Source organism: Haliotis cracherodii, unplaced genomic scaffold (genome assembly GCF_022045235.1).
Source record: "Haliotis cracherodii isolate W230 unplaced genomic scaffold, xgHalCrac1.p SCAF_2, whole genome shotgun sequence".
NCBI lineage: Eukaryota > Metazoa > Mollusca > Gastropoda > Lepetellida > Haliotidae > Haliotis > Haliotis cracherodii.
Genome location: NW_027266275.1, coordinates 4,909,143 through 4,935,233, shown reverse-complemented (window position 1 = coordinate 4,935,233; position 26,091 = coordinate 4,909,143). Strand labels below are relative to the sequence as shown.

Here is a 26,091-nt window from a genome sequence, read left to right as displayed (position 1 = left end):
TATGGTACAGAATATACTTCAGTACTAAAGATAAGCTGAAATAATCACCCCAACCATGTTTCTTATCTTCTGGGTGTAATTATGCAGGGTAAAGGTTGTGTATAGCCACACCAAACTGTCATCCGCTCTGGGGACACGTGGCCCAGTGGACGGGGTGAGGTCAAATGTGATTTTAAGTCGCGTTCAAGGTTAATGCACTTATATAGCAAGGCCGTAGTTAACTCTTTTTTTGACAGGGGCAAATATTTGTACAAGTATCAAGTTCAAGTTATCTTTCACAAGGAAAAATGTTTTCTTTCTCTGCTGGCAGACGCCCTATCCAGTAGAACACGGAGGTACACTTCAAAGTAAGCGTTATTAGCCGACGTTTTCTCTCGCTTGCTCTTGATGCAAAATAAATTTGATTACAAATACGGAGGGGGACTTATTTCAAATGACACAATTATATTTGCTTTAAGACAACAGATTCTAAAAATCCTGGGTTATTCTTGAGCGGCTCGATAAAACACTATAACATGCAAACGAGAAAAAAAAACAGAAACAAATGGAAACTTAAGGGAAGAGAGTGTTTAGAAAAACTCAAACAACACACGTTGGTACAAGGTTGCCGTGGGTGAAGGGATGCACGATTATCGTCAGATCATACGTTTTCGAACATCATACGTTTGCGGGCGACCATGTTTAGCGCGATTATTTGATCTTACTTGCGCTATAACAAGGGGAGTGGCGTCACACAGACTTTGTAAATACTCAGCTGATGGCCTGTTTGTAAGATAAAGTCGTCTTTTATAAGTGACTAAAATGTTTTACAATAACTGTTGTCCTCAGAAAACCCTTAAGGGGTAACTAGGAACTTCAATTGCCTCGAATAGCCTACATATACAGCTTTTACACACACACCCCTCTATCTCTCTCTCTCTATATATATATACATACACACACTCACACACATATTGCGACCCACATAACGTGTAACATGTGCTTTATTTCTATCGTTTGATTAGTGACGTTCAACTTAACAGAACCCATGCAATTTGACCACATACTTTTCAACTCTGAGCCACTCCTTAATCCTTTCGAATGGATATGAGTATTGCTTGATACAAAAGACTCAATTAAAGATGAGAGAAAACGTTGATATATATACACACAAAAATTATACAAAAAACATACTTTCGTTTGGATATGTCGGCTAAGAAACAAATTAAAGGTAAATAGAAAAGAATGCACGTGTTTCGAATGCATTTATATTTCGCGCCATGTAGAACATTGTCCAATCAGAGAGGCTCCCGGTCAAGCACGATTTCCGGATCACATTGTTGCCCTTGGATGCTACGGTTTTAGGCATGTTCTCCGTGCTGGTTTAGAAATGTTTACAAGTTTACAAACAACATGGGCTTGACTGGCAGGAAGTGTGATTGTTGTTGTGAAGTGTTCCAGTGGTTCTGTCGATTAGTTGGTATCGTTACAGCGCTTGGTAAGTGAAAACACGCCATGCGTGGCAAGGGAGTCTGCTGTTTGTCAACATGATCACGCCACTCCAATGGCAGTGGAGAACGGGCAAAATGCCAAACGTGGTATTTACCCTCGTAAATTTTAGAGGAAAAGAATTACATATAAAGTTAATACCCATATATCGTAGTCGACATGTTATTCATATTGAGATTTACTGTGTTATGTTGATCTTATCGGCTTTAACAAAAGCAGTAAAGAAAAGAAATTTTATGAATGAAATTCCAAACTTGTCACGCCACTATTTAATGCACTCGTTTGACCTTTTCATTGTTATGTTTTGTAAAGTATCTTTGCCACAGTATAAATATATCTATATTATAAGTTCAACTGCTCAACAAATATTTGGTACTTAATTTTGTAAGCCTGTTGATTGAAATCAGCTAGATCTATATTGTCCCATAAGTGTGTTGATCGTTTGGCGTATCCTTCACTGTCCTTATTGAACAAGGAAGGATTAATAAAAGTATTGTGAAGTCAAGATTGTTTGCTTCAGAATTAATTCAGAGTGACAATCAAAATGTTTCTGAGTAAGTTATAGTACCTAGTGGACAAACATCAGTCATGAACTGACTGACGAAAGTGACCACTTTGATCAGATGATTAGATCTGTAAACATAATCATGATTAAACATGGCTTGTCTAGTCTAGTCTAGTCTGTTTGTCCTGAGAGTAGAAATCAGGAAGGAATAGGGTTTTAATTTTAAATATGAAATAATATTGATTTTTTTTCACCAAATGATATTTTACATATCACAGTCAATAAGCAGTTGACTGTGAGTACATAGTGTTTGACATTAAGCATGAAAGTCATGGGGTCTTTGTCATAGAAACCAAAGGTTAAAAGTAAAAGATCTAGGGTCCCTTGATTCAAATACCGTAGAAGTTCTGAAGAACCCAAGGACGCCCTTAATTTCGATCACTGGGTGCATTAACCTCATGATAAACAGTGAAGCTTGTCTGATTTATGAAAACAGATTAGCCAGTGACAAATGCGAACTAACACAAAGATTAGCTCCCTAACAACTATTCAGAAATGACCCAACTGCCTATTAACATTGATTTAAATAATGGTAAATTAGATTAACTTAATTAAAAAATAAATTATTTACGTACATGCTTCCCCCTCGTACCTCTCCAGGATAGCTGTTGTAAACAACATGGTCGGAAGTTAGTTCCTTGATTGACTGTTTGTTCATTTGCAATAAAAGTATGCAGAAATGGCAACCTTTATGACTTTGTGAGGGTTAGAACCATTAGTGTCGGTCAGAAGCAGTGTTGAATTAAAGCTTGAAAGTCATGGGTTATTGTCGTATTTTGAAGGCAATAAGTAATTCATTCTTAGATTTTCATACCCCGCCTGTCTGACTACCAAACACCAAAATTGATTGTTGCCTAAACATGCTATTGTTAATCATTTTAATTTAAAGGGAAACAACACTCCAACTTTCAGTCGTCTAGCCAGCACCATTTTAATTAGCCTGAGAAATCACCAGAAGCCAATTAGCGCCAGCGACCCAACAAACTGGGCTTCTGACTCCGCGAGGGGCCAACTGGAAAACCTTGTTGCCAGCGAGGGGGAATCCCCTTGAATCCTCGACTTTGATTGGATGATGGTTACTATAACCTTACACCTTGCAAATTCATCAGCGTGTGTACATATGTATGTACAATTATGTAATTTGGTATTTAGAAAATATGTGTACATCCTATTTTTTTAACAGTGAAATTCAGCTCATATGCTCAACAGCAACAACTCTCATTTTTCGTGCAAATTGCCTAAAATACAACAATTGCTACTCCTTTCTTATCATCATGTTTCATGGTATAACAGCTTGTTGCTATTTCTGGCTTACTTTACGAGAAATTACACACGGTAATGTTTATTTTTGCATAAATAACAATACCTAGCAGAACAGAAAATACAATTTAAATGGTGTCATCATGTTTAGTTGGTTAGTTGGTTTGTTGTTTTACCCCGCACTCAGCAATATTCCAGCTATATGACGGCGGTCTGTAACTAATCGAGTCTGGACCAGACAATCCAGTGGTTAATAGCATGGGCATCAATCCACGCAATTGGGATCGATGACATGATCAACCAAGTCAGCGAGCCTGACCACCTGATCCCGTTAGTCGCCTTTTACAACAAGCATAGTCGCCTTTTAGGGCAAGCATGGGTTGCTGAAGACCTATTCTACCCCGGATGTTCACGGGTCTAATGTTTAGTAATAGTTGGTATGAATTTCACATTTGTATAGATCAAGTTTGTTCTCTGAAGGGATACTATGAATTTTTTTATTGTATGATGTTGACCGATAGTTTCACCCTTTCAAGCCGTGTATGCAAATCAACAACAAAACCCATGTCAATTTGGCTGCCTTTGTTATGATGTACGGCTTCTCATTCTTCGATCCTCTGACAGGTGTCGAAGACTTTCAAACTTGGGAGTGTTGTTTCCCTTTAAAAGGACTGCCACCATCTAGTGCATAGATCGTCTGCCCGGGGAGCAGGAGGTCGGTGGTTAGGTCCCCGACTATGTCATACCAAAAGATATTAAAAGATGGTACTTGTTGTTACCATGCGTGGTGCTTGGCATTAAGGGGTTGGTCGGCTTGAAATTGGTAGATTGTGTCTGAGTGGGGTATTCATGTCAAACTGTGGCATGGTATCTCAGTAGGCTAGCACTATAAAACTGGCATTAGTCACATAAACATAGTGGGGTCACTATATCCAAATACTTCGTGAAAAACATGTCCTGTGCAGTATAATATATCTATTGTTTTGTATTAATACATGGTGCATGGTATTTTGGCAGGGACACAGGTGGCCCATTCGTTTAAGGAGCCGCCTTTCCTGTGTAGAGTTGCGCCCCTTGGGCAGCCAGAAACCTGTGGTCATGGGTCGAATCCTGGTTTGCCCTGAGTATATTTCTAGGTTTGTCACCACCATGCCCATGTTTGTGGGTTTCGACGAAGTGGTAAACGTCTGAAACCTGCATCACTTCAGGCTTGCCTCCCACATTAAGCTGACATGCAGTGCGCCCTTAAACACCAACTCACACACTCACTGTTATAGTGTGATGATTCACAAGATTGCAAGGCAATGAATCAGGCTAAAAGAACAATTTGTTGTTTCTCAGGCATCTGCATGTCACTTGGAAACCAGCTCATTGGGCTTCTTATTCATATTTCAATAGTATATTTCGTTTCTGGCATCATATATTCAGCGTTTCTGACATAAGTTTTCAAACTCTATACAATGCTATGCTTTGTCAACAATTATATTGGGGGCGGTCGGGTAGCCTAGTGGTTTAAGCGTTCGCTCGTCACGCCGAAGACCCGGGTTCGATTCCCGACATGGGTACAATGAGTGAAGCCCATTTCTGGTGTCCCCCGCCGTGATATTGCTGGAATATTGCTAAAAGCGGCGTAAAACCATACTCACTCACTCACTCAACAATTATTATTTATTCACTGCCAAAGTTAATGAGATCTAAATTTGTTGACTTCAGCTTAAAGGAAATAGAGACATGACCTTCCCCATACAGATGTTGTGATAAAATATTTAAAGCATCCCACCTCCCCTCACGAACAGAGGGGCGGTTGACTAGCCTAGTGGTTTAAGCATTCGCTCGTCACGCCGAAGACCCGGGATGGATTCCCAACATGGGTACAATGTGTGAAGCCCATTTCTGGTGTCCCCTGCCGTGATATGCTGAAATACTGCTAAAAGCGGTGTAAAACCATATTCATTCAGGAACTGAAATTAACACTAGCCCAGACAAGTTTTGTAAAACGTATCCTAAGGGCTAGTAGCATTTCAAACATTTTGGGGGGATATTGCTATATGTTACAGCAATAGAAACTCACAGGTTTAGTCCACTAGTCCTTATAATGATAACATATAGTAAAATCCTTAAAAATCCCAAATATCTACTTGTCCTTAGGATACCTTAACTACTGGAAGTTTGGCAAGGACTACAGGACTTGTGCCAATTTCTAACGCTGATGTTATCACTATTCTCTGGCTAGTTATTGGTTGAATTCCATCCATCACTCCCTCATCAGTTCAATAAAAAAAGAGATTATTTAACAGGGTTAGAACTTAATGCTAGCCCGGGGCTAGTCCAAATACTGTGAGCTAGTACATATTTTCCTATTTCCCCATTGTTTTAACCAGGGCTAGTAAAGCTTTTGAGTTAGGTTCTAACCCTGATGTAATTATTTTATATAGCCCTACAACCATAATCACTGCAGCCTCTTCTGTTTGCAGTTCTGTGGGGAGCCGGAGTGGAGGCTGCATTTTATCAACATGTTCTGGGCATTTACATGCTGTGAGTACAATAATATGCCTTACACTGTAATTCCAATTTCCTGTTTCCATGGTAACGGTATTTGCTATCTTTTGAAGGAGATTCATGTAATTCATATAATGTTGAAGTGACTGGAGTGAGGGATTATTGTCTATCATGCTCGTTAGAAATTAATGCTGTAGTCCATTTGTGTAATGTACAAAGGCTTATCTTCATAGAGACATAATATCACGTTAAAGCTTCATGTGATTTTTATGATTTTTATTGGGAAAATCTGAAATCAGCTTTATGAGTAAGAGAGTGAATAATTCATCTGCAAAGATATTTATAATTTAGAGTGATTTTGATGAAATGAACAAAGCACAAGCCAGTTTCAAACAATGCATAATTAATAGATTTTTTAATTCTAGCTGGTTAGAGGGAATCAACACTTTTCATGCTACTGATAAATAGAGAATCTCACCCTCGTGTCTTTTGATATCAAATATTTATCATCCAAAACTGGCTCCCACAGGAGATAGGGCTTGGGTGAGATCAAGTGATATCTGTTGTAGATATCGCTGCAATGAAATTTGCATCACAATGCTTTGCAGACCTTTGTGACATCATTGGTTACCATGATGTCACAATCAAATGATATCACTAATGGCTCTGCTACTGAAGCTGTTAGCAGTACTTTTTACAGTAGGACACTGCTTATAACTGTCTACAAAGTGAAAAAGTTGGAAGAATGATTTTGGATGATAAATAAAATCTCACCCTCATGTCTTTTGAGGGGCGGTCGGGTAGCCTAGTGGTTAAAGCGTTCGCTCGTCACGCCGAAGACCCGGGTTCGATTCCCGACATGGGTACAATGTGTGAAGCCCATTTCTGGTGTCCCCCGCCGTGATATTGCTGGAATATTGCTAAAAGCGGCGTAAAACCAAACTCACTCACTCACTCACTCATGTCTTTTGATTTCAAAGATATCAACACTCGTTCAGATGCATGTTATTTGTATGTTTACATAAGCATTTGGCAGAATGCCAACACTGATGTTTGTCTAAACATTTCAGAAAAAAATATATACATGTTACAGATATCCTTATTCATGTTATTTTTATACTGTATTTGTTGTTAAAATTAGAGCATGAAAAGGATCAGGATATATTTTTTGTTTGTTTGAAGCGTCAGGGCTGTAGTGGTACACAATGGAATATTAGCAGTTTGTTGCTTGTGTATATGTTCTTGCAGTAATTCTGATGTGACAATTAACTCCAGTAGAAAAATGTGTCACTTGATACAGGGACAGTTACAGTTTGTGCAGTCGTTCATGTTCACCACATGGTTGCAAGGTTTGATCCCCATTTTCTGGTGTCCCCCACCATGATATTACTGGAATAATACGAAGGGTGGCGAAAAACCGTACTCGCTTGCGAACGAACGACATGTCGACTCAATAGTTAGGCATGAAACAACCATCTCAACTTTTAAATACATCATATGATATTGTTGACAAGCCATCCGAACTCAACACACTGGGAAAACGAAGTCATGGATGTTTCAAGATTCCGGGTACTGACTACTTTGGAATCCTGGTTAGAATAAGTGCCCAGCAACCTATGCTAGACATGAGCAATCAAGTACATCCGATGGTCAGGCTCGGTGACTTGATTGCTTATCTTGCCCCAACAGCATGGATCATTGCTCACTATGTCGATAACTGGATTGTCTGGTCCACAATCAGTTATATACAGGCTGCTGTCATATAGCTGGAATATTGCTGAGTACTACTTTAAACAACGATAAACAAACCTTGTTGTGGTATGAGGAAGGAGAAGCTATCAGTGTCTACTTGTTGGGTTTCAGAGTGGCTGCGGTAGTTGTCACAGCGTTGGAATTTGTCTTTGTCGTCAACTACTTTGTGGAAATATGTACACGGTAAGAAATCCTGCTATGCATGCAGTGTTAGATATTGGCACTAGTCCTGTAGTCCTTGCCAAACTGCCCAATAGTTGTATCCTACGGACTAGTAGAAATTTTGCCGTTTGAAGGGTTTTGCTATATGTTATCATTATAAGGACTAGTGGACTAAAAATGTTAGTTTCTATCATTGACATGTACATGTTGAAAAAAAGAAGGAATTCTCTTAAAGAAGTAAAAAGTTGTACTTATCATGTAATTTATTTCAACTGTTATGGAAATGGCACCAGTATTCTAGTCATCCAATCATTAAGCATATTGCCTCCAATATAATATGCCTCAAAGCAAAAATGTATTCAGGTGCACAGCAGGGCATCCATTTAGATGTCATGCATGCCCTATGGCATTGGAGTGTGCCCACAAGAAGAACAGTTTTGATCCGTCTTCAAACTCTGTCATTTCACCTAGGCGAGAAATTTTCCTCTTTCCTTTTTTTTCCTTTTTTTTTAATGGATGACAGTAAATATTTGTGCAAAAGTACATATATCACTAGCTTCACATAATAAGCTCTGTGACGACAGATTTTTAAGTGTCCCTTCAGGCACCAGAAACTGATTTTGACCTTGACATCTGCACAAAAATACAAGGAATTTCTAACCCTGTAAAGGGTTTTGGAGGGCTTGAAGTTTTATTTTTTTTCATGTGTAATTAATATACATGCAGGGAAAGAAATACTGGTTAGCACTTTAGCACTTGTCTGAAGCAACCTGCCTTATATTCAAATTTCCCTGTTGTCAGTTGAAGTTTCCTGTCGCTAACAGTGTACCTAGATTATTTCATCTTCCCAAGGCAAGGGCGTTGACTGACACCAAAAGTCCAGTCTCCACCCATGCCGAATAAGGCAGGCTGGAATTCCGGATTTACTTTTGGCTGGGCTACTGAGTCTATGCAAATGACGACCCGTGAATATCCTGGGTAGAATAGGTCTTCAGCAACCCATGCTTGCTGTAAAAGGTGACTATATTTGTCGTAAGAGGCGACTAATGGGATCGGGTGGTCAGACTCACTGACTTGGTTGATGCATGTCATCGTATCCCAATTGTGTGGATCAATGCTCATGATGTCAGTTGCTGGATTGTTTGGTCGAGACTCGATTATTTGCAGACTGCTCAAGAGATTTGATGCATTTGGCAAGGTATGGCCTGTTTTATTGCAATGTAGATCTTGAATATCGATCAGATCATCTTGACCAGGCGCTGTCATTTTGGTTGAACTTTTATAGTCCGTTAACACCCTTGACTTGGAAGATGTTATTTTTGATACATATACCGGAACTGAGAAAAAGTATTCCTCCATCCACTCCAAAGCTGGGGCTGCCTTTGTGGTCTAGTGGAAGAGCATCTGCTACGAGAGCGGAAGGTCTGGGCTTCGATCACTGGCCTCATACGAAAAGACGTTAAATAGAAAGAGTTTACTTGTTTCTACTCTGCCTGGCGCTTGGCATTAAGGGGCTAAAACAAGGACTGGTCGGCTCGCAGTCTGTATACTGTGCCTCAGTATTCATGTTATCTCAGTGGGCTAGCACTATAAAACTGGCATTAGCCTGGGCTAATACAAGCAGTCACACACACATACACCATGTATGTCGCTTTATAAGTGCAATAATCTTGGACCCGACATTAAAACTCATATCACCTCACTTCAAAAGCTGGGCTAGTGAGCATAGGAAGATAATTGTATAGAAGCTTGACCTGTTTGTGCCTGATCACCTGTACGTGTGTGTCCAGCTCCACAGCGGCCAAGTGCTGGAGGTTCTGGGACTGTGTGATGTGGCTGGATGACTGGAAGAAGGGGATTCTCTACATCGCCATCTGTATCCCGTGCTTTATACAGCCACACGAGGTGATCCTAGGAGTCCTTGCAGGTACGAGCGTCAGAAAGGAGATATTAGTTGACATTCCGCTTTGTAAAGTTAACTCAACGCCTTGCAACTCTTTTTGTCTCAAACTTGTTTTTGCCTGTTCTAAATATTATTTGCAACAGTATTTACCAGTAGCCGTGGTAACCGACTTACTGTCACTTCAGAAAACAGACTTTGTTCATGTCATCTTCCCTTTGAAAGCTAAGGGTATGATACATGGTCCCTAAAGAATAGGGCTCTGTATTGGCAAACAAATGGTGTTGCAATATAGGTTTCTGTATTGTGATACATATTGCGGTATATTGGGAGCTAAAGTGTGTGACAGTGATTGTACATTCTATTTTCTACATGCTAAAGTAAATATAGCTCAGCATGGTCAGTCACCGCCATTTTGTAGTCATGGATAACAATGTGAGGGCAGAATCACTTCTGCGTTTTCAACGTTTTGTTATCAGTTTCGAAGGGAAACATATGTAAATGAATTTCTGTGTAGATTTTAGGTTTTTGCTATGTGCTATCATGACTGTACTGATGTTATATTGGTTCACTGTCAGAAAGCATTTAAAACTTAAAGATAATAATCTGAATAATTGCAGGATTTCATTATTTTTCTGTTGCAGGATGTATAATGTTTGTGTCAGCAGTGTTGTATATGCTGAAGACATTTAAGACGCGTCGGGAACGGCGTCTTGAAACTATCACTCAAAAACCATCATACGATAGGTAAGTAGGACATATTGAGATTGTAATGTTTAAGTACTGATTTCAGTGTTAGTTTTGTCTTTTGAGGTATGAACGTAAAAAACGGTATGTGCACTGTAAATCTATGTAGCTGATATATGTGAATAGTGCATTCTTAAATAAATAGGTCAATAATAGTAACTGCACAGACTTCCTATTTAATCATTAATACCAATAAACTATTGACAACATCACCAACCATATCATCCAATCAGGAAACAGTAGATTAGTAGAAGGCAGGCCTTAAGTATTTTTTCTCGGTTTTTGGGAAAAACGCAAAACAATATGCTTGGTTAGCCAATCAAATGCCATAGAGTCACTTGCAATTTATTGTAAGATGCACTAACATAAAGGCAATTTTGACCTTATTGTCAATAAACCCTTACCTGTCGTACTTATTTTCTAGCTAAAGATCTGTCCAGGCAACAGGACTTTGGCAGAACATTTTTGAAATAGGTCATGAGTGGTCAAGTGGTCCATGGTGCCACTTTTTGCAGTGCCGCCTCCATGGTGGAGTGGTGGAGTATCCGCCTGGATAGCGGAAGGTCCGGGGTTCGATCATACCAAAATATGTTAAAAGATGGTACTTGTTGTTACCCTGTCTGGCACTATAAATCGGCATCAGTCCGGGCTAGGACAAGCAGCCACACACACGCACGCATGTCGCTATATAAGTGCAATAATCTTGGACACAGCGATAAACCCCATTTCACCTCACCTCACCTGAGTTAAGTCACTGTCAAAGGTCTTGAAACAGGCCTGTCTCCATTCTTGGGCCTGGACTAGTGGAAGCTGGTAGGAATTCCGTGTTTTTAGATATCCAATCCCCACCTGACCAGTAGACAAGACACAAGTCTGGTAGAAAAAGGCTTCAAATCAGCCTGTTGTTGTTCTTATAGAGGTACAGTCACCCTTCTAGGAACTGTCCCATCTCCATGATCAGGCCTCACATGTTTGTTTGCCACAACCAGGAGCAGATAACTGTAATCACTCCCAGTTAAGATGTGGCCACGATAGCACCACACATTTTACTAGTGTTTCAGTCATTTGCCACCTCTGACAATTACTACCAGTAAAGTTACTATGCAGTTTCTAATGCCACTGATACTACTCACACATAGCAAATGCAGCTAAAAAAACTGAGATCCTTGGAAATTGTATGAATGTCCAGGTTATATTACTTGTAAGTTTGACGATGCCGGGACCCATGAAGATCTGGGTAAGAATAGGTCTTCATTCAGCAACCCATGCTTGCTGTAAAAGGCGACTATGCTTGTCGTAAGAGACGACTAATGGGATCGGGTGGTCAGGCTCACTGTTTTGGTTGATGTATGTCATCGCATCCCAATTGTGTGGATCAATGCTCATGATGTCAGTCGCTGGATTGTTTGGTCGAGACTCGATTATTTGCAGACTGCTCAAGAGATTTTAAGACATTGTATCCCAATTGTGTGGATCGATGTTCAGGATATCAATCACTGGATTGTCTGATCCAGATTTGATTATTTACAGACCGCCATCATATAGCTGGAATATTGCTGAATGCGGAGTTAAGCAACAAACAAACAAACAAAATGATGATGCCGGAGTCAGATTCAGCAAAGTTTCACCACATTTTACAGAATCACGCTATATTTTCTAATTTCAGATTTGAAGATATCCATGAGGACCTACATGATGATTTGGAAGACAGCATTGTAAATCCTAACAGTGACTTTAACCCCATTCCCAGTGTGGGGGACCAGTCTGAGATCCTGGAGATGTGAGGAGCTACCAGACCATCTGTCGGTGTCTTGTCTGGTCCCTCGGGATGACCCGATCCTGCACAGCTGGTCACGTAGCCGATATCTGTTTGGCCGTCTCTGCTTCACCTAGATGTACATTTCCAAGGAAACGTGAAATGGATGGCAGCTTGGAGCAAGTGTTTGACACTGTGATGCTTTTTTATTTTACCTAATGTCAAACTGCTTAATGCTTTCTTCAGAATTAATGAAGCTCTCAGGTCCATTAGACTTTATGATCAGTGAACCTGTTATAAGAAGTAAAGATTTAGAATATCATCAAGGGATATTCACGATATATATCCTGATATATATTTGATTTTTTAACCAAAAATACATTCCAGAAGAGAAAATACAAAAAATAATTTCAGATATGTCAGAAAACAGCTGTCAAGGGATATTTTAATATGTTGTTATTTCTCTGAAGGAATTCAGTATAAAGTTATGGGGAGGTAAAGTCTGCACTGAAAAGAATACACGATTGAATATGACTTCCGTTCTGAACATCTCTTACCCACTGAAATACTTTGTGGGTCAGCATGCCTTTCATGCTTCATCAGGATGGCTACCATGGTTACTGGACCACTTAAATGGACCGGTATCCATGTAGACGGCAAGTCCATCTGGCCACTACTGTTTGGATAGCTATAGGGAGCCTCATGCTGTCTTGTGCCTTACGTTTCACTGTCTATCCTACGCCAGTGAGTGATTTTACTGGAAACACTGGACTGGACTGAGTTCTCATCAGTTGACTGATGGAAAAGGGCAAGTTAGTGAATATTTGCAAAATGTTTTATCCCACATCGAGTCATTGTTTATTCACATATATTCACGTTATTTTCACTGCCACTTTTCCAAATTTATCAAATATTCACACAGTCCACGATTCAATATATTCTATGTACTTGACGGTATGCAACTAGAATCTGTTTATGCATGTTTTGTTTACTGTTTATAGAAACTATACATATCACATGCTGAAAGAACCCTCCATTGGTCCATTACACCGGCATTGTCACCTTATGGTGTTTATTTATGGATGATGCATGTCTGGTTTTATTTTTCTTTAGATATTTTTTTTCTATTTTGCCATTTGATTTACATGTATTCTTCAGCACTTGTTTTCAGCACTTGTTTTGCTTGTGTTATTTCCCTATTTTCACATGGTTACATAGTTTATTGGCTTCAGACATGGTTGGGTAGCCTAAAGGGTAAAGTGTTTGCTAATATTGCTGAGGACAAGGGTTTGATTCCCACATGGGGGTCTGTTTGCAGGATGAGCGGTATTACCGGTATACCGGTAAATTGAGGTTCATTGTTTCCACAATATATATCACACAATATCATATTTTCATGCTCAGTATATCAGGTGATTTCAAATAGCGATTTTCATCATGGTTTTCATATTATACACTTGCGAAATACCATCGCTGCCTCGGAGCATGCATCAGAGACTAAGATGGCTGCGTATTTATTGAAAGAGTAAACATTATGTTATACCAGCATCTTGTTTGCTCTATTTATGACCTTCAATTCATACATTCATGCTTCAGATTGATTCTGAATTCAAAATTTAAGAAATACAATGTATTGTGATACGTATCGCAATGTGGCCTTGTGGTTCGTAAAATATTGTGATACACGTTAACCATCAATACCCATTCCTATGTGCAGCCCGTTCTTGTGTTGATTATATGGCACTATTATGACCTTAGCTTGTCCATCATCGAGTCTAATGTAACATGTTATTAATTCACGTGTCTTTGACATGCTAGTGTATGCCGAAATAGGGATTTTTTACACATATACTGCTCAAAAGAAGTTAAGGAACATAAAATTCGTTCATTTCACTATAGATAAGCTGCCATGGCTTGGTTAACTAACTATAATATTTGAAAGAATTGGGTGTTCTTCAGCTTATTTTGAGTTGTATATTTTAGGGTTGAGAGACAGTTGAATATGAGCTTTAACTGCCAGAGATTATCAATATACACTGTCACCCATTGTGCTTTATATCTACTTTGTGCCTTGAGGCCGGGAGCGGTATACATGAACGACAGATAGTTGTTCGTGTCAGATCATTTTAGTAACATATTACATGTACATTGTGCTGTATGGTGTCTGTGATCCAGTGATCATGTGAGACAATGTTGTACTGTGGCAACTGAATGAGAATAGAATGATGCAATGTTTTTTTCTAGAAATATTGCTTCAAAAGTCTATCTTCATCTGCACAGTTGGTGAGAAAAGTGGAAAAATTTGAAAATAACAGAGCTGTTCACTCCCACTGAAGAAGCTAAAGTATTCCTGATGGTAAGTCCTATAAAGTAGGTATTTCATTGTAAGAAACCACAGTATTTTCATACAGAGAAATGTTCTAAGGTACCCCAGATTTTGGATGTTGAAATAGTGGGAGGGTGTAAAGGGGAGACCACCCTACTAGTCCATGCTGACCCTGCACACTCAAGTCAGACTGATGTGCTTTGCACTTAGTTGGCCAGGTTTCAAAGTCGGATTGACCACGAGGCCAAGGTGTCTAGGCTAAACATACCTATGTTACACACCAGGGTTAAACACGACCATACAAAATGTCATACAAAATCAGAATTGGTTTGTTTTTTTCTTTTTGTTACTATTTCTATGAGGTTATGATAGGAATGTTTGTATCGGTGACTCTCCGCAGTGTGCAAGTAGAGTTATCTCCCTTTGACCAATTAACATTTACCAAGCTCCTTCCCAGCGCATGACACCTGCGCTACACTCTCAGTAACATCGCTGCCACCAGTGTAGGCACAGCCATTACAAGAATCTTCAGATTTGTCCTCTAACTCTAAATGTAGTAATGTTTTTACCTTTGTTTATGTCTTTGGGAATGACGTCATAGCAAATTTGGAAAAGGTTTACGACTGACCATATGGTGACAGCAATAGTATAGAAAGCTCCGAGAACGGGCTATCACTATGAGGAGCTTGAACATTTACATTACCGTTTGTAAGATGTTAAGAATATTTTAAAATGAATGTGGGAGTTATCCTTTTGTGGCTTCAACAGTGGAAAGATAGTTGAAAACATGCTTGTAAACCTGTATGAACAGATGAGCTCAACAAAACCTATGTCTAAATGCAATGTTTTCTTTTGGGATTTGTCCAAAGATCAGTTGTAAAGTATGCCATGTGAAAAGATCATCAGTACACCATGGTTATATTTGTTGGAACAGATATAGTACACAGCCTTAGTGTGCAACCAACATAAGCCTATATCAAGGTATTGGAGTTATGATCACCGTAGCGAAACCCTTTGTACAACGACACATTGGTTACGAAACAACCTTAGCGTTCCGACCATCGTTAACCTTTGTTTAAGTTTGGGGGTTACAATCACCGTAGCAAAACCCTTTGTAGAACACACTGGTCAAACACCTACATTATCCATCACCTGCTGTGTTTGGAGCAGTAAACTGGATAAGATGCTAAGATATGTATGCTTCTAAAAAAGATTAAAAACACCAATTTCTTTCATAATGCCGTAGATAATCTATAGATTATCTAGTACATGTAGTAGTGTGAAGAATTGGGTGTTCTTTTACTATTTTTGGAGTAGTATGTTTTCATAGTTAGTGTATAAACATTTGTCGTGAGTGAAGTGTATCTGTATATTTCGATTGCATATTCGTAGCATCTGTGGTGTACATTTTTATGTAGGAAACGAGTCTATTTATGATTGTTTCAGTTCTCGTTCCTTCTTTGTGGAGAGTTGTTTTAAGCCAGCAGTGTCACCATGATACCTGTATATTTGTATTGTATTTGCAGCATTAAGCTTCTAGGCATTGTAATTAATATATCTACAATTCAACGTCTCTGCATGTAGTTTCTCCACCAGTGTATATTAACCCTAACACCTGTGTCTTGCCGCTTCAGCTGTCCTCCATATGCATTAGAGTTAACTTGTTTAATGATGAAGAGGAGACAAAACACATTATTACAATACTTGAGGCCCTTACTTCCCCATGGCCCCCCATTGCTGAATGTCATCACACCAGCTTTACTTCCAATGCTCGATGCTTGTCAGACTGATGAGGCCACACATCTTTTATTGTTCGTTTCATGGGCCCGCCGCACCTACTGAAAAGCAGTTGGAAAAGAAATGAATAAAACATCAAATATTTTACTTTTATTATGTCTCCCGCCAGTAGTATAGACCAGAGATCTGGGAATATTTTTTGGCCAATCAGACATTTGCGTTTTGGTCACGCTGGAAGTTCATGCATGAATAAGAAGAATAAACTCAAGTATCACTTTCATAACATATATAGTGGTACCTTGCTATTGTGCTCTTAGTGCTTCAATAAAATTTACTTACATTTTTAATCAAGTCAAGTTTTAAACTGACACACTGTCACCAATATCAGCTGATCACCGCTATCACGTAACATCGGAAATACCAGTCAACAAATCCAAACTGAAGAACGCAATATAATCACATTATCATAAAAACATGTTCCATGTATATCTGGACTTGTGTTTGTAATATATTTTATTAATTTTATTCAAAATTTCTTTCAATATTGTTTACATTAATTTTGGAGAAATCATAGTATAGACCCCCTTACAAAATATAAAATGTAATATATAAATTTGATGTCTACATCCCTATCAGTTGTTCAAGGAGCCTGCTGCTGTTTTAACCCCACGGCAGATAGACGTTCAGATAAATATATAAATAAATGATTGACAGCTATTTATTTTTACTTTTATTTCGACCAACCTTGTGTGGAAAACCTGGAATAAATCTGGGAAACATAAAATGAAAAAAGTGTGGCCTTACTATTTATTTAATAACTTGTCCAGGATAGAGAGATAGTCCTGTAATGAAAGTTAAACGAGCTTTACAAATCATAGGTCTGGAATGAACTTTACAGAGGTAGCAATAAGGATGTAGTGGTTTTTGCTTGTTTGGGATACTAATGTGCACCCCTGTGGATTCTGACTCGCTATTCTGGAATGTTGATCCTTGTAATTTGTTTCTTTCTTTTCAATGCAGGAAACTATTATTTGAATATTTTGACTCCGCTAATCAGCCATGTGATGCAAGGCTATTAGTTAGTAGTTCAACGAGAACAATATCGCCAATAACTAGCAATAATTTACTCTCTCCTCCTTCCCCCCCCCCCCCCCAATGTATGTGGTATATGTTATTATTGCTTGCTTCATGTTCATGGGATGCCTTTGAGAATTACACTCACAGTTAGGTAAAATGTGTGAAGCTCATTTCTGGTCCCCCATTCTTTAATATCCCCAGAATTTCGGGGTAGGATAGGTTTTCAGCAACCCATGCTTGCCGTAAAAGGCGACTATGCTTGTCGTAAAAGGCGTGTAATGGGATCGGGTGGTCAGGCTCGCTGACTTGATTGATGCATGTCATCGATCCCAATTGCATGGATTGATGCTCATGATGTCAATCACTGGATTGTCTGGTCCAGACTCGATTATTTACAGACCGCCGTCATATAGCTGGAATATTGCTGAGTGAGGCATTAAACAACAAACCAACCAACCAATATGCCCAGACTAAAAATTAGTCCCAGAAATATACTTATCATTCTTATAAATATATATCTACAAAAAAAACCAAAAAAATCCAAATGGAGCCCAGAGCAATGCTTTGTTTCAGTTTATTTAAGCTGAGGCATTCTAGACTTGAGTTTCTTAATTTTTCTTCTTGAGTCTGGGAGACAAGAATATCCTCAAAGGGCAGCGTAAGTGCTGACTCCTTCACGGTAGCCCTGTGGCCCAGCATGTCTGATACATACTGTCGTGTGTATAGAATAGTCTGGAAGAAAGCATGTGAGACTTCATGTTCTCAGCACAGCGACGTCCGTGACACTCCATCTCGGCGTTATATTTCTGACTTTTCTGTACCGGTTATGTTTTTCAAATTAATTTCGAAACCTTTTCTGTAGGACACTCCACCTTGCTTGTTTTTGATGCCTTAGGGAATCCAGGAGGGCCCAGTAGACCATGCAGAGTGGTAATCTCAACCTGCCAGAACCTGCTGGTCGTGGGTTTGAATCCCACATTCCAGACCCTTGGTCTGACCGCACCAACTGATTATTTACAGGCAGTCATCATAGAGCTTAAATATTGCTGGGCACACTATTAAACAACAAACACAGATTTTGCAGATATATAACATTAATACTCTTTGAAGTTGCACCCACTCACTGACTGACTTAATACCTCCAACTTCACACTACTGTTAGGTTCAATCTCATAATCTCATCCCACAGTTTGTTACTTTCATGATTAAGTAAATAAGGACTATGTTCGACCGACAAATTCCGATTCTCTCCTCTTCTACCCCCAACCCAAAGAGAGTGTTTGATTTTGACGGAGTGCTTCCAACTACATGATGAGCCCCAGGAGATCCAGTAGCATTGACTCAAGTATTTAACCTTTATAACATAGATGGGAATAATATATAACCTTTATAGCATAGACAGATAGGGAATAACAACTTAATATCTTGTGTCACCTTACAGAATATTTTATGGTCTTAGGAATTTCTTTCACCATCATTGGTCTCCGTGGAATAAAGGCTGATCTTTCTTGCGTGTGGGAAGTGGTCATCATAGCAGGCAATGGTCCCAGTGTCAAACTGTAATTGTGTGGGATTTGTCATGAAAACGTGATTTTGTAAGGGGAAGAAAAGACATACCAGAGCTAAAACATGTAATATCTTGGGAGTAATAATTTTTGTCAGCTTTGGCCTTCCATTTCCCCATAATACATGACTAGTTCCTCAGTGAGTTGTTCTGTCTCCAGGTGTGTGTTGTAGTTCTCAGACGGTGTTTAGAATAGTCATCACACAAGTAGAATCTCGCCCACAGCTTATAGGCTGCAGTTGGTTGCTTGCTGTTTGTTATGATTAACGATTCTTCAAGGATCAGAATAGTATGTTATTTTAGTGGAGTGAATGGATTTCATGCTTGTTTATATGTAGACTGAGAAATATTTTATTATGCTCTTTGAATCTCGTTTGGTAAGTTTTGCTTTCTACACTTTCACCCACCCAGCGTGAGATTTGTCCTGTTTTCCTTTTGGAAATGTGCACACTTGATTACACAATTAGCATGATCATGATAATGTTGATCATGAAGACTTTTATGGATAACAGTTTCTTTCTTTGTCACTCTTCATATGAAATATGTGCTTTTGTTACAGTGATGGTTTAGTGCCTTGTTAACCGTAAAAGCTTGATTAATTACCCAGGTGATTATCAGAGGACATTTATTACTGGAGAAGGAATGGGTAACAAATGGGGTTGTATTAATTCACAAGCTGACTGAACAGAAAGGGGGATGGCCATGTTAACAAGCCAAGCAAGCTATCTCAGTACATGTACTGGTCCAGTGACAAGCCAGACCAAAATCCATTTTGCCCCTGATCAATCTACTCAATAGCGTCTGTGATTAACAATTGATGGACAATGATGGCTTGAGCCATTGTTAAGATTTGTATTTCCGCGCTAAGTCCTGGTTTTGTTAGGTCTTTAGTAGGGGAGGATGTTCATTTTGGAATTAATCAAGCATTTACAGTATCGATACTCTAACTGGATGGCCTTATTGTTGAAACATCTTTGTACTGCCTCATCTTACTTATCTCGTCTCTCAAACACAAAATGAACACATTTATCTTTTGGTTCTGATTTCACTTTTGAGCCTCATCGATCTACTCGAAATATATTTTTCTCAACGTGAAATATAAGTATTTTTCTTCCAGCAGTACAAAGAGATCATGTTAGCCAATACCATTATTTGTAATGCTTAATGTAATTTTTCCTGTACTCAATATTATTTTAGGTGTATGTGCTATGAAATTAGGTGGAAATGTGCCTTGATGCCAAGGATTTTAGTCTATTCAAGTGCTTGAAGTTGGGTTTTATATGTTGATGTGAATAAACTACTTTCTGTACATCAAATGACTTTCAGAGTTCTGCTTTCAAAATCCTGCATGGGATGCCAGAATCAATTCTGGGTGAACATCAGTGAACTGGTATTCAGTATGCCAATGGTCTGATTTCACCCTGCAACCCCCCTCTCCCCCAACCACTGTTGGAATACTCATGACGGGTGTGTTCAGTTGCATTTGTTTTTTAAATGTCCGTGTTGTGAAGTGTCATAGTGGTCCTATGCAGGTCTGCCTGTTTTGCTGTGCAGAGTAGCCTCCCTTGGGCATGCCAGAAACCTATGATTGTGGGTTCGAATCCTGGTTAGCCCCAGATATGTTTCTAGGTTTGTCAGCACCATACCCGTGCTCGTGGGTTTCACCGAAGTGTTAAATGTCTGACTCTGGCTTTCCTCCAACATAAAGATGATACGCTGTGATATAAATGGAATACTGTTACAAGCGGCATAAAACCCAAATCACTCACTGCCTGCTTGGGCGTATCCGACACTTTCAGAAACATGAATACCATACAATACAGGAAGACTTACTCATATCGAAGAGATATTAGATTGGTTTGATGCACATACTGGCATGTTGTGTGAACCGACGCTCATGAATGCGCGTCATAGATCCTTGACTCGAGATGCACCCTTTGTCTTGTGCAGGTTTAGCGTGTGAAGTTTAGAAATCACATGCAGCATATCCTGATAACACTTAACTGATTGTTAGTTTTGATATTAATGGAAACATCTCTTCTTAACGTACATACTTCTGTGTTTCTATGGTTCGCGTTTCTTTGGCTAGCCTTGCCTCCAAATGTCAGACTACATAATGACATTGGTACTTTTTATGTCAGGTTTAGGAAATGGAGACCCAACTTCATGTATGTGCGATCGCTTTTAACTCTATTCTGTGGTGTTTGTAGATGTCTGATTGTTTGTCAACATCAATATTCTCATGGTCGATTCTGCACCTGTGTTAATACCTACAGTAGCCATTCCACAAGGCGACATCCACAGGCCAACGGACACACAGGTACAAGGTGTTATGGCAGCTGTGCTCGAGATGCACATGCAGAGACGTTTCCATTAATGTTTGATGAATCCCACTTTCACTTTTTAAGCCTTGTACAAGTCACAGAATGAATCTATTGAGAACCAAAGATGCGTTTATAAGAATCATAAATAGCTCTTCTACATATTTCCAGTGTGATGTTTCTTTTTTCAAAGAGTGTATATATTGGTGTGTCAAGAGTATGTTTCTTTTGAGTTACAATAAAAGAAAATTCTTGTGTATTACCATGATTACACCCATCCATATTTTCCAGGATCTGTTCCATCAAAGCTAAGTGTCACCTTTGGCTGAAGAAAATTGAAAACTCAACTCGGGATTTAGTTTCACTGCTCCATAATTTATTGGAATTTTTAAGAAATGGACACAAAATATACAAATACATCTAAATGCAAGGAGTATTGGTAGGCTAAAGACTCAGATTAGAGGGAGTGTGAAGCTGAGTTCACGTTTCAATGAGACATAGCTATCTATCCAGATGTTGTTCAGTACTAAAATACAGATATTGCTCTGGTTCTTAAATCACTAATAAAATGTATCAAGTCTAAACATTGTTCTAAAATTGTCCTTCACTCAAGATTGTGTGTCAAAATCCTACATGATAACTCATGATAACATTTCAAATCACAAGTTCCTGAGCTTAAAAAATCATACATTGATCACCACAAAATGCTGCCCCAAACAGGAATTCCCCTGGGAACACATTCCCCCTGTACAGCACCTGCACAGCACCTGCACAGCCATCCTACATCAGCTGCCTGCATTTCATTACCAACTTTGTTTGGTCGCCAATATACAATATAAGACTTAGAAATATTGTCATGTATAAAAACATTCATCCTAATTTATTTGCATTAAAAGTCACAAAATTTGAAAAATACGAGTCACTATTTTTTGTAGTTGCAAATCTAGCACATGATGTGGGTTTGGTCCAGCTGTCGACATGACACGGAAATCCACGCTGGCCCTTGTTCTAGCACTTTTGATTTTTCAACTATGCCCTATGTGACAATGTCTAAACCAGCCCTACCTACCTACCTGCCTACATAGTTCAGCAGCATGTACTATTGCCATCTAGATGTCAGTATATTAAACTATACAAATTCATGCATTTTTGTTGTCAAGCAAATAAGGATAGACAAGCCACAAATGTCTTGGTTCAGCCACAACAAAACCATGAGAACAGCTCTTGCACATGCAGGAAACAAGGACATAACTGTGCAGAGGGGATAGGAATTCGCATAAAATATACCAAAATATGCTCTCTGTAAATCTCTTTAGCCTCTCAATAGTTTCCAAAACACTATCTATAAACCTCTGTAGAAATTAATCAGTTAAAAAGCAGTCATAATTCGGCACATTGAGCGCCAAAAAATAAAAGGGATCAAGACTGCTCTGAAAGATTTCATTGAATGGGACTGTCACACTGCAGACTAACAGCAACACAAGGTAGCAGACACGGACACATGACACTGGTGTAGTTTCCCTTGCCATTTCTACACAGAATGTACAGCTGGGCTCCTATGACTGTCCTGGAGAACTGAGATTCATAGTGGTTCAAGGCAACAACTGAAAGATGCATCACCAGGAATTGGATACCCTTGATGATAAATTGCAAAACCACCATCTTTAACAAGACGTATGCCATCTTACACTGCAGATCACGGTCAAGCTGTCTCAAAATATGGCAGGTAAAATGAAAATAGTCCCAGCTTTTACTAAATAGGGAATTAAGACATTTAGAAACAAATGAATATCAAAATATATATTGAACGTGTTATCAATAGAATATAATTTGAAATGAAGCATTGAGTCCCTCTGAGGTGCAAGGAATAGAATTCTACAGACTAGCGCCACAAAGGAAACAGTACATGACCTTGACCTGTTACTTTAAGCTTGATCCGATCTGTCCCACATACCATTAATTGAAATAAATAACACGAGTAGTCAGTTTAACATTTCATTAGTCAAGAATACCAGTCTGAATGTGCCGTCAAATAACCAAACTACCATTCACATTCATTCTCTAACAGCAAACACAACACCACTCATTCCACTCGAGTAAAAATTGGCAGTGATCGAATCATCTTTACTTCATAATATCTATCATGACTTGTAGAAATGAATGTCTAAAATGTATGCAATGTTAATACACTACTCAAATAATGTTAAGGACCATCTGATTCATTCATATTGCTAAAATTAATCTGTCATGGCACGAATAAACTATAGTAATATGAAAGAATCAGGTGGTCCTATACCTTTTTGAGTAGTATATCTTCAAGAAAATCATTGACTGACTATTCACGATTTGTTTGAAATACATCGAATGTTAACCAATTTAGTCTTGACGGCATATTCGACCAGCAGCAAGTACGGCAGCCAGCTAACTGTGGAGTGACCTGTCCAGGAAACCCAAAACAGATCTGTCACGTAGCTACAAGAACAGTAGTCAGAAGCAAACAAGAGCTAAGAATGCACACAAGATAACCACTAGAAGCTACGGCACCCATTAGACTCAGACTCTATACAAATTGTGAACACAGGAGACACATCCTTATATCTGTACACTGCTGGCAATCAATCACATTGTGACCAGAGTCTACTGGCAACCATGTTTTTGTTGTTTTGTCCCTGTGCTTCAGTATGAAGATTCTTCAACCACTACTTATTCACCCTGAACATGGGAGTAAGAACACGTTACTAAAATATATACTCTTTTTTGAATATCTTACGAAATATAAATATTACAGGATTAAAAACAAGAATTGTTTAAAATTTTACATGTTTTTACAGCTGTCAACTCTGGTTGGTATTCAATGTACAAATGGTATAATTTTCTTTATTTCATAGGCAATATACACACCACAGTCACAACACATTTCTAAAATCCTGACCAATATCATGTCAAGCAAAGAAGCTACAGTAGAGGTTAGTCAATCGACTCATGAGTCGAACAATCAGTTCCTGACTTATTTTCTTCCATTTATTGCATTCCTTAAACCAGCTCTGCAGACCACCATCTTGCTCATTTCCTTTCCTCCACAAAGGTTTGGTCCACAGGTCCACGGGAGTTATCTCCCTTCCATCAACCGGCACAACAACATCTCTCTACTCACGCTACTGTACATTTATGGGAAATCACCAGCAATTTGTTGGTGAGCCATTTCCAAAACATAGATAAAAATGCAAGATCTAAACGTCCCACAGTGTCTATCAAAGACAGAAGAATTTCATGTTGGGCTTCACGGCCTTAAGTTGGAGTATTGCAGATTGTAGTCCCTCCTGTACGAAGCAGAACGAGCTCACAGCAAAGAGAACCCAGGAGGATAGCAAGTCACAAATGGAGCTAAAACAACCAGAGACCAAGCATGTGTATTCAGGCAGGGTTTACATGCTTGGTCCTTATTGGGAATTAAAATACTGATAAAAAACGTGAACATTGCACTCTAAATGGACTGACTAAAAAGCATGATGTTTTATATACATGTTATGATGGTTGAGATCAATCTTTGGTAATGTTAAGTACCTATACTTCCACCCAAAGAATGCATATATATATATATATTATATATTTGGTGATTTGTCCCTGATATTAAGTAATAATTTCTCCGAATTGGATTTTGATGCGTGTAAATCAAATGAGTTTCTGTCAGGCATGTCTCGATTATTGATATGCAGAGGAAATGAAAAATGGCAAGACCATGTAAATAATTGTGAACAATGAAAATAAACATGGGTGCTATTTTGACCGATAAGCTATGAAATGATCTCAGTATGTTATGGCGATGGGTTCTCTTGCCGTAGCTACGTCTCGTCTGCTGGCCGACTCAGACTCTTTCTTGGTCCCAAACCACTCGTTAAGTTCAGCGTGCACCAACCTCCTTAGCATCATCCCCATCAACTAGCACAGCATTCCAGCACTGGGATACATCCTACAGTCAGACGCTAGTCTAGTCCTACTCACAAAACAAGGCTGGCTCAGGATGCACAGAGAAATTGCTCACTTGCTTCTAAACTTAAATGGTTAATCAGCACCTTTAGAACGCTGAAAAATAAATTATCTAGAGCAAAATGCTGCTTAATTTTCAACCAACAGACTCACACAGTGTCTGTCGCTGATGTTGTCTGTCTTTGCGGCAGTGCTTTTGGAATACAACGTTGAAGCCCCAGATCCCACCCTAAATACACAATGACATCGGAGATGAGGGAGGTATGTCTATGTACAAATGAGCACATCCCCTGTAACTTTGTGATGAATTTCTCTGTACATGTGACAAGAATTGACGAGAATTGATATGTTCTAGATCTATACAATGACTTGATGAGACGCCTGCAGGTATGTCCCCTATCTCTGCTTTCCAGTAGAGGGCGCACTGCTGCTGCTACTGCTGTTGTTGTTTGCGTTGTTGCTGTTTGTGTTGTTGCTGCGACCGTTTTGTGTAGTGCCAACTGGCATCTCGTACTCCACGAACAGTGAAAAGTGATCTGATGGGATGTGAGGATGAGGACATCCAATAACTTTGTTCTGACGAAACCATTCTTCATCGAGTGGCCCTAGCATGCCGAGCATGTTCATGTGATCTTTTGAATAGAAGATGTAGTCGATGATGCCTTTGAAGTCATACCTGAAACAAACATGAATACATGAATCTTTACCTGAGTTTATAATAATTTCAGTAATAATTTCTCTATTACACATTGTTTCTTAATCCTTTCGAGGTTCCTTAAAGGAAGATGCACTGATTATGACCGCCGTCTTAGAAAACTGCAGTTGTCAAATGACATCAATCAGCTATGATGTTGTTTTTAGTGTGACATCATTCCGACCTTACATTATATAAGATTTGAATGACATCAACAATGCAAACAAGACACTGGTATGCGGGAAGGGATATTTGC

General features: G+C 39.1%; 2 protein-coding genes across 2 annotated transcripts in view; one reads left to right on the top strand and one right to left on the bottom strand.

The window, feature by feature from the left end:
• The first annotated feature begins 1,320 nt into the window (after positions 1-1,320).
• On the top strand, positions 1,321-17,330 carry LOC139469569 (transmembrane protein 72-like). Its single transcript, XM_071251766.1, has 6 exons — positions 1,321-1,477; positions 5,788-5,848; positions 7,676-7,747; positions 9,517-9,653; positions 10,271-10,373; positions 12,040-17,330. The coding sequence occupies exons 1-6, from the start codon at positions 1,393-1,395 to the stop codon at positions 12,155-12,157; spliced, it is 576 nt and encodes a 191-aa protein (XP_071107867.1). The 5' UTR covers positions 1,321-1,392; the 3' UTR covers positions 12,158-17,330.
• A 4,178-nt stretch (positions 17,331-21,508) lies between these two features.
• LOC139469566 (uncharacterized) overlaps positions 21,509-26,091 on the bottom strand; it is a 51,525-nt gene continuing 46,942 nt past the window's right edge. Inside the window, exon 8 of the mRNA XM_071251763.1 lies at positions 21,509-25,817. Coding sequence (XP_071107864.1) covers positions 25,538-25,817 — 280 coding nt within the window. The 3' untranslated portion in view covers positions 21,509-25,537. The remainder of the gene's footprint in view (positions 25,818-26,091) is intronic.